General features: G+C 48.3%; 1 protein-coding gene across 1 annotated transcript; it reads right to left on the reverse strand.

The window, feature by feature from the left end:
* Positions 1-975: 975 nt before the first annotated feature.
* LOC120373440 (zona pellucida sperm-binding protein 4-like) lies at positions 976-8,054 on the reverse strand. Its single transcript, XM_039491843.1, has 12 exons — positions 7,830-8,054; positions 7,318-7,439; positions 7,136-7,235; positions 5,671-5,826; positions 5,047-5,234; positions 4,748-4,845; positions 4,201-4,331; positions 3,472-3,661; positions 3,245-3,392; positions 2,258-2,336; positions 1,750-1,866; positions 976-1,163 (listed from the first exon to the last, which is right to left on the reverse strand). The coding sequence occupies exons 1-12, from the start codon at positions 8,020-8,022 to the stop codon at positions 1,018-1,020; spliced, it is 1,668 nt and encodes a 555-aa protein (XP_039347777.1). The 5' UTR covers positions 8,023-8,054; the 3' UTR covers positions 976-1,017.
* Positions 8,055-9,746: the final 1,692 nt, after the last annotated feature.

Consider the following 9,746-nt stretch of genomic DNA (forward strand, 5'->3'; position numbering starts at 1 on the left):
TCTTAGCTTTGTAGTGTCCTCATACCAACAACACACTTGTCTACTAGTGGAATGTTTGTTTTCACCCTTTGCTTGGCCTGTTCTGTTAGACTGAAGAGTGAGCTTGTTGACTCAAATGATCTTGTCTTAGTACAAATTCCAGTGACAAGTCTGAGTGATGACCTTGTTCAAGCCCTCTCACAAGGGCCTGAGTGAGCATGACCAGAATGGCCCCCCTACTGCATTAGAGTTCAGTGTAAAAGATGGAGAGGTTTCATGCTCCAAGAGCCAAAACTCACCACATTTTAGAACTTAATGTTGTACTAGTTGGGTGAAGCATTTGCTTTGTAGCTGGGTGGTCATAGGAGAATATTCTTTCCTACAGTTTTATGCACTACAGTGATCAGGTGTATCTGACGCCACCCTAGCATCTCAACTGCCTTAGGGAACAAGTTCCTTCCTTGGAAATGGTGTTCAATGCTCTCTGCTATTATACCATCCCACCCATGCACATACTAAGTGCTTTCAGAAAGCTAGAGCATCACAGGCACATGCTTTTGACCAGAGGCCAGCTTTATGAATAGCAGGGCCCAATTCAAATACCCTGCAGTGGTCCAGGGCTTTGGTGGCACTGAAGAACCCCCAGAGCAGACCATGCCTGCCACTAGGTGAGTTTAAAAAATAGACAGAGGGCTCTGTGCTTTAGGTGTCTTAATATTAGGTGCAGGGCCCAATTCTGGGGGAATTGGCTTAAAGCCAGCCCTGCTTTTGACAGTAAGAGCTGGAAGGCATCAGTTCAAACTGAAGCTGAGTTGCATTAAGCAATTGCCACAAGATACCAACTATGATCAAACCAAGTCAGTCTATGCTAATGTTAGCAGATAGTAGCAATGGCAAAAGTAGGTGGAAAATGAGTGAAAAAAAAAGTTTATGGAAACTGCTTATCCTTCCCACCAACTCTCAAGCTTGCTTTCTGAACCTTCGGAGGCTCTAGGGGTGGTCAGTGAAGAACAAGAGCATAGGTCTTCATTGCTTTTTTTATTGGGAGATATTAGTTTTACAAGCAGCATTTCTCCTCCATCTCCACCATGCAGCAGCCAGGAGTGACATAAACAGAGCCCCCAGAAGAAGTGTTCCACTGGCCCAGGCTAGCATCCAGTATGCTTTAGTGTTCAGAGGCAAGCCTGCCAGAAGAGACGCCTGTTACTAGATATGCTCCCAACCTGCTCTGCTTAGGGTGGGGTAGGAATCATGTGATCAGATATGGCCTCTTCCCCCATCCCACCACCACCACCTCTTACTCTCAAGAGACTCCCACCCTCAGCTGCTAGGAGAAATGTTGCCTCACTGATGCAACAGCTGCCATTTCAGATCTGACCAGAATACCCATAGGATAGAGCCAATAATGGTGAGTCACAGTGCCAGAGTTTTTGCCCTGGCTCAGTGTCCATGTCCAGAGGCCACAAGTGTGGTGAAGGTCCCCTTGAGTTGACCTTTGACCTATGGACAACTCAGAATAATCAGGGTTGGAAGGGACCTCAGGAGGTCATCTAGTCCAACCCCCTGCTCAAAGCAGGACCAATCCCCAGACAGATTTTTGCCCCAGATCCCTAAGTGGCCCCCTCAAGGATTGAACTCACAACCCTGGGTTTAGCAGGTCAATGCTCAAACCACTGAGCTATCCCTCCCCCAATCTTATGGATTGCCTCTGGACTTGTAGATCTAGGTCTAAAACATGCCCTAGATCTACACCATGACTCAGGCACTTACCCAATCTGTCCATGGCAGCTTCTCTCTTTGGTCTGTCCTGGAGGAGAATCACAGGTCCCCTGCTGGTGATGTGGGAAAGGCCATCCTGAAGGTGCTGCTCAGTGCTCCTTCTGCCCCCTGTAAGGCAAGCAAGAGGTTAGCTGCCAAACCCACTATACTCTTACAAAGTTTTCCTGTCAGGAGGAAATCTAAAGTTGCCTACTCTTGTCTTCATATCATAGGTAGGGCAATGCATTGCTCAGGGATTGAGTACATCCTTTCCCATTTGAAGCCAAATTCTTTCATAGATCAGCTCTTGTCATCCAGAGCCACTGACAGGGGAAGTGAGAATGAGGTTACTCAGTATCACAGGGGGTTTGTACCCAGACAAGACAGCTTCATGACAGGAACAGGTGAAATGGAGGACACTCCTACTTCCTCAGAACAGGTTTAGAGAAACCCCCTGCCTGCCAGGCACTGTTATCCCATCCTACAGGGAGAAGGGAGGCAGAAAAGCTAGGATACTCACTGGCTGCAGCTGGGCAGGTGGTGGTGCAGGATGCTATCAGGGAGGGCTGGCACACTGAGGCACTGCAGTGTAGGTACACCTAGGAGAGAGGTGAGGTGGTTAGGGCCCTGCTGCCCCAAAGCCCCTTCTAAACTGCAAGCTCCATACAGGTTTAGTGACTGCCTTTGCATCCTTGTGTCACAATACCCTGAAGTTAAGGGTATGAGAACATGTTCAAGCTGAGGAAGCCCTCTTCACAACCAAGTGCCTTGGTGATGGTCAGTGCATTTCAGGGTCACCCTCCCATTCAGGGGAGGTGGCAACACCCTGAGGCTCTGGAGTTGCTCTCCCACCCTAGAGAGACTTGCTTGAGCATTCTCATCCTGCATGGATAAGTTAGTCCTGAACTCATTCAATGGAAGGGAGACAGAGTCTGTAAGAGACCAACACTAGGAGTTGCAAGCTATAGAACAGCAGGACAAACAGGAACATCACGAGTAGAGCTGGCTAGGAGTCCCTCCCCCTCAGGATGTTCTCTCCCACACCACAATACAGATTAAGACTAACCTGAAGTGTTTAGTCATGCATCAGTTCAACAATAAACTCAATTTTCCTATGGGGGATGGATTGCCTCATGGGAGTTGTAGTTCTGATGCCCCCCAGGCTGGGCTTAGCTCCATGCTTGTACAGCACCTCCCCTCTGACCCCATGGTTTGGTGTCACATGGGATTCCCTTGGAACACTGCCTGATATCTTAGATCAGAGCTACAGCCCTGTGCATCAAGAGTGGTTCTCCCCCTGCCCAATCTCCCAGCTGGGAGTCTGTCCCAGTGGGAAACCTTTCCTAGGAAGGTCAGATAGCCAGGTTTAACTGTCAGCAGCTAGAGAACACCCAGTCTCCCATACATGTAGCAATAGTTGTAGAGCCCTTGACCCTCCCTGATGTGAGAGCCAGGGGAAGCCAACACCCTGGATATGAAAGGGTCACTTATTGATTAGAAGTCATACTGGGCCTGTAAGTGTCTGTTGGGAAGCAGAGTCCACAAAGGTGAAGGTGTGGATGATGAAGCGCTGGTAGTGAGATGGGAACTGCAGCCCCGTGGCAGCTCCCACAGGCACCAGCTGGGTTTGGTAGTTGTCTCCTGTGTATGGGCACCTAGGAATGAGGAAAGCAGTACTTAGAAGGTATCCTACACTCCCCAGCCTAGTGTGATCCTACACCCTCAGTCACTCACCCATCCACTAAGATCGGCCACTGTGGCTGCTGCTGAGGATTGGTACTGGGAGTGGTCCAGCACTGGTGGAGAACCAGAACCAGGTTTGGGTCAGTTCTCTGCAGGATCCGGACCTCCATGTAGATGGGGTCACGCAGGACCTTCACCACAGGGTAGTCTCTGTATGCATAGTAGGATCCATAACCCTGCTCTAGAATAAGCCAGATGGACAGAAGTCACTCCAAGTAGTTAGAGAAGCTTAGTCTAACATGTGTTGCCTGCAGCCAGAGCCTCCTACCCCTGCCACTGAGAAGTGTTTCCACTACTTTAATTCTGGGAGAAAAAGAGAACCCTAGAGGATTGGCATCCCTAATTCTGGGTTGACAGTTGAGATTAATCTCAACTGTCATGTGATGAAACATCCAGGAATACATCCAAAGTCAGTAACCCTACCCAGAATACATTAGCAGAACTGCCTTTTCTTACTAGGCAGAGGAAAGAAAGCTTCTCTAGACAGCAGGAAGCAATTTAAAACTGAATTAATCTGCATGATTGGCATGGGGTTATGGCTGTCATTGGACTAACAACCCAGTTACACTCAGTCTCATCTCCCACCCTCACCTCCCCAGACCCACTCCACACTGCATTTAGCCTCCCCTCCCATTAAGGTAAGAGCTCAGGCATAGACCAAAATCCTGCACCAAGTAGTAAGAATGAGACCTGTCCAGGAGCTGAAAAAGAGTTAGCTACCTGTGGCAATGCGCAGCTCCAGTGTGAGGGGGCCAGGCTGGGACACAGCAGGGGGTGGTGGCAGGGTGAAGACTTGGATGCTCAGAGGAAGGAAGTTACCACTGGCAGAGTAGCTACAGCGAACATGCAGCCTGGTGGGGGGAGAGAAGCCATCAAGTCTGACAGCTAGTCAGGACCAGCCAGCCACTAGGTTCATTTAGTTTGCAGGGTGTAGATAGGCACCAGTCAGACTGAAGAGTGAGCTTGTTGACCCAAACGATCTTGGAGGGAGAGGTCATGAAAGCTGTTGCAGCCTTCTCCTTCTGGGAGAGAGGGGTTCCCAACTGCTCAGTATTTAAGTCACCTCCTTGAGCCTCAGAAGGAGACAGGCCATGAAGTGAGCTAGGAGAATCCAGGATAGTGGGGGAGCCAGTCTGCAGCTCCTGGTAATTGCAACATAAGGGTTTGCTGGAGGAGTATCTGGTCTTGAACTTGACACTAGTATAATGATCTGAACAGGGCTAACTTGAGAAGCAGCAGGGTGATTAGAGTGAGCCTCTGAGGTTACCTGATGGTGCTGTCCCGGGTGATTGATCCCAGACTCCAGGTTCTCACATCCTGGTCTGCCACCAGTTCATTTTCATACACACCCATGGCCCCATCCATCTGGAACGGAAGATCAGGCAATGACCCCCTCTGCTCTGCCCCTTTCATAGTCAGGTTTGAGACATTAGAAGCCAGAGAATTTCCTAGTAGGGTTTGGTATGGCTCAGTGTTAGGAAGGGACCTGCCAGTGCACCTGGTTCTTGACTTGCATAACCCTGCTGTTTGTCAAGTGACCCCCATCTTGGCCTCCCCAACCTTTACCTGAAAAGTGGTGCCACAGGCAGAGAGTGGAAACTGGAACAGGACAAAGGCATTGTTCTTCACCACAGGGACACAGCCAGCACTACTCCCACTGGCCAGATGCACTGAGTCCAGGATCAGGGGTGGTAGAGTCACATCCTGAGAAACCACAATGGAGAACTGGCCATCTGGAGTGCACTGTGCTGTCACTGGAAGTGACCAAGTGACAGGTAAGATAAGGCTGGGGAAGTCTCCCCCATCTCAGGGAGAGAGTCTTAGAACAGTGTTATTAGAAGCCAATAGCTTGGCCTATATCTGGCCAGAAGCCCACTATACCCCTCCAGGGACCTTTGCTCAAAGGTACATTGACAATGAACTCTGTATTGGCCACTGCAGCTCCAACAGGGAATGTGGTGAGGATCCTGGACCATGAGTCTTGTTTTTGCCATATATAGTAATAAACAGACTCTTCATTCTTATGATAGGGGAATGTCAGTCTAATATCAGGCTTAAAAACTAACTAGCACAGTACAAGTTATGTCACAAGCCCTATTCAGCCTTCCATGCTAGGCTGGCCAGCCACTCCATGCCCCCTCCCCAATGATTAGTCAGTTGTATTGGCTATTCATGTACCTAAAAACTCACCTGTGTTGCCATAATAACAAGGCTTCAACCTATCAGTGGGATCATAGCAGCAGCCTTGTTCTTCGCAGTCTTCCTGTGTGATAGGCAGAGGCATGCACGACAGTCTGTCCTGGCTCTGGATGGCAGCACAGACACTGGGGCTTGGAGCATCAAAGGCTGAAAGAGACAGCTGGAAATTCACAAGGAGATCAGAGCAAGAGAGGAAAAAAAATGGGTGGGGCAAGAGGAGCCACTGAACATATGCCCTCCAGCTGGGGCTGGGGGGCTTGAGGGTTGCATTCTGGACAAGTTTACAGAGGCTCTGTTGAGTTGCTCAGAGGTAGCATGGTCCAGGGTGTTGAGCACCAGGCTAGGAGGGAGGCAGCCCCCATCCCCAAATTCTAATCCTAGCTCTGTCATAGATTTGTTGTGTAGCCTTGGGCAAGGTTCTCCCCGTGACAGTCTCCTCATCTGTGAAGTGGGAATAATGCTTAAAGTGGTCTACCTCAGAGGGATGTTGTGAGGATTCCTTTTACACAACACTTCAGACTAGTGAAAATGCAGTGGTCTGGGTAGGTTTTATGCAGGACAGATGCATCCAGCTCAAAAATACTTTGACACGCTTGGGTCTAAGACCCAGTCTGCATAATTCTGGACTCAGATTACTACATTTGTGTATGTTAACACAATGTTATAAGTTCTTTATAAATGGAACACTGATAAATTTGAGTTGGGGGAGGGGAGAAGAGAGGTACTGGAGGCTCTTGTACAGCCTAGAACATGGATACTTAAGAGCTGCAAGTGGCTCTTTGTTAATTAAGATCAGCCTTTTAGTATCACTCATTGCAATTGGGATGCTTGTACTAGGTTATTACACAATTGTAGTTGGTAAAATCTGGCTGGACATACACACCCCCTTAAATTCAGCCATGGCTGTCTAGAGCAGAGCTCTAGTAAATACTTTCAACCCCCCTGGAGTTTATACCCTGAGGGAGGAGGGAAGAAGGGAGGAGAAGAAGGAGAGAAGATAAGCAGCTCCAGGAAATACTAAGCATTTAAGGCAAGTAAATGAAACAATGAATTCACACTATCAGGGCTCTTTGGGTAATGTTGATTGCTAATTTGGCTTCTAAGCCCCTGAGGAGTGAGTATAACTGGCCTAGCACAATCCCTAGTCCATGACGGGGGTCTCCAGGTGCCAATACAAATAATTAACTCTAGGCTCTGAGAAGTGCAGCCAACCAGAGGCTGGATGGGGATGCACCCTAGCAAAAGAGGATAAGCAATAACTATGAGGAGGATTGTGTCTCTCTCTGGCCCCATAATTGCTACCTTGCCACAAGGAGGAGAGAAGGAAAATCAGATGGGCCTTCTGTGTAGGCCTCCCTTACTGTAACTGGAGGAGAACAGCCATCTTTAGATAAAGCATTCACTCATCAGTAGTCAAACAGCCAAGTGTGTTTCACATCAGACACTAGACCCTTACCTGGCTGGGTAGCGTGGCATCTGAGCACCTTTTCATGGAGGTGCCTGTGCCCATCTGCATCTGTCCTTTCAACCCCAACCACCATCAGGTAATTGCCATTCTGTGGAAGAGAAAGCCACTGGAGTCAGGACTGTTAGAGCAGCATTACCAGAACCCTATGCAGGCACTTCAATGTCACTCACCCATTCATAGATGTAACAGCCATCATAGGCAGCATCAACTTTTCTGGAGCCATCTGGAGTCTGAGACACCCAAACCCCACAGGGGGAGTCATTCTGCAGAGTGTGAGGCCGCCCAGCAGTATCTAGGAAACCCCAGGAGAAGAACAAGGTGGTCAGTATATAGTACAGAGGAAGGGGGTAAAGGAGTTATTTAACTAGCTACTAATAGCTCTGCAACCCCTCCCCTTTATCTGCCTTTAGGAGATAGCATCTTGGAAGAGGATTGAAGTAGAAGATTAGCATACAGGCATCTAACCCTCAGAGGCTATACCCCCATAGCACTGTTGTAAGCATGAACTCAACTAATATAAGCAGTTACTCAGTTGCACTAGGGATGAGCTAGCTATTAGACAAAGCTTTGCTATCAGGCCAGAGGAGCCAAAGGCAGAAATTCACTTCTGTTCCTTCTGAGTGTAGGCACAGCCTGGTAAGGGAAGACACTACCAGGTTCTTACAGCCTTACCCTCACTTACCCCAAGCAGTCAGTTCATAGGACACTCTTCTATCCTTGCTTAGAGATAGAGTGAACTGCAGGCTTTTCCGGCCACATACCAAGACACTAGAGTCCTCTAAAATACCATCCCAAGTTCCCAAAGCCAAGGGACAATACAACACGCACAAGAGCACAGCTCCCAAAGAGCACCCATTCTGCCCTACACCAGCCATACTGATTTCCTAGTAGCAACCCATAAAGCACTTATGCTTAACCTGGCACCTTTATACCCCAGAGGCAGCTATGATTGGGCAGAGCCCAGGTGAAAATTCCTGCTGTAACAGCTGAAACTAATCTAGCCCCTTCCCTGAGTTCTAGTAACAACCTCCCAGAGCCAGCAGCTGGGAGTGCTCAGACTCATCACAATCCTTTCCTCCTGCAGGCTTAACTTGTGGGGGTGGGATTGAACTGACTGGCACCTCTCAGGAGAAAGCAGGAGATGTAGCTGTGCTCATGCCTTTCTCCTTATGAGTTTATTTTATTATTTTCTATTAGAACCCCAGGGAGGCTTTGAACCATTCTCCCTTCTTGGAGTTTGTTTCCTCCTGCTCCAAACTGTGTGGCTGAGTCTTGCCTTGCTGTGGAATCAGCCCACCCCTGCTCTGTGATTGGAGCAGCCCATGCTGCTAGCTCTTCTGCCAGGCCAGCGCTGGACTTCATTCTCCAGGCCTGTCATGAGCACCAAGTTCCCCACAGAGCATGAAGTCTCCTCTGCGACAGATACAATTAGTCACTGCTTGGTTCACACCATGGGCTAGCAGCTGCTGGAACATGAGTAGGTTACCTAGGCAAGAGGGATAGCTCAGTGGTTTGAGCATTAGCCTGCTAAACCCAGGATTATAAATTCAATCCTTGAGAAGGCCATTTAGGGATCTTGGGCAAAAAAAAAAAAACCAGTTGGGGAGGGGCCCTACTTTGAGCAGCAAGTTGGACTAGATGATTTCCTGAGGTCTTTCCAACCCTGATATTCTATGCTGCACATATGTGCAGCTGGAAAAGTGAGGAGGAAAGGTCTGATCTGCTGTTGCTAAATCATAACAGAAGCATCTTGCATACCCGGCTACAGGAGAATGAGGCCTAGAGAACCCAGTTCCAGCAGAAACTGGCTTTAGTTAGTTTGCCCTATAACCTTCCACCCCAGGGGATCCCCTAGACTACCAGAGTCTATTAGGTTTATAGTGACATTAAGCTCACTTCTACCTCCTTTAAGCAAACATGGAACCCTCAAACTCCCTGTGGCCATATGGTGTGAGGGAGGGGTCACATGGAATATGTGATGGGTCTAGAACTCTTGTGTTTCTAATGGTAATTTAAAAATATTTAAAAACAGAAATGTCATCACATGAGACCATACTGATCCCCACCTTTGGTCACTAGCAGTATTGGGATCCACAGCACAATCCTCTACCACTGGAGCAACTGAAATCTCTAAGTAGCATTTAGGTGCCTAAATCCCTTTGTGGATCTAGCCCAGATAGATTCAGGTCAAAAGTATCCACTGATTATGAGTGCCCATGTTGAGATGATTTTTCAGAGTACTTAGCATTCTATAGCACTTAAGATATCCAAGCCCAGCTCCCATTGACTTCATTAGCAACTGTGAGTGCTCAGTTCAGCAAATCAGACCCCAGTGTCTCAAATCAGGCACCCAGTAAAATGAGAAACACACAGTTAGTGAGCACCTGTGAAAAGTCTGGTTTCAGTGACTTGCCCAGCATCACACAGGAACTCTGTGATAGAGGCAGTGATAGATTCTAATTCTGCAGTGGAGCATTCCACTCTCTGAACCTTTCTGTTTCTGCTATCCCCTGCCTTTTTCTCTACACACCTTCTAACTTCTGCATTAAATGAAGCAGGCATCCTACACACAACAGTCTCCTTCAGTACTCAGCCACAT

This window comes from Mauremys reevesii, linkage group 1 (assembly GCF_016161935.1).
Source record: "Mauremys reevesii isolate NIE-2019 linkage group 1, ASM1616193v1, whole genome shotgun sequence".
NCBI classification, from domain to species: Eukaryota; Metazoa; Chordata; order Testudines; family Geoemydidae; genus Mauremys; species Mauremys reevesii.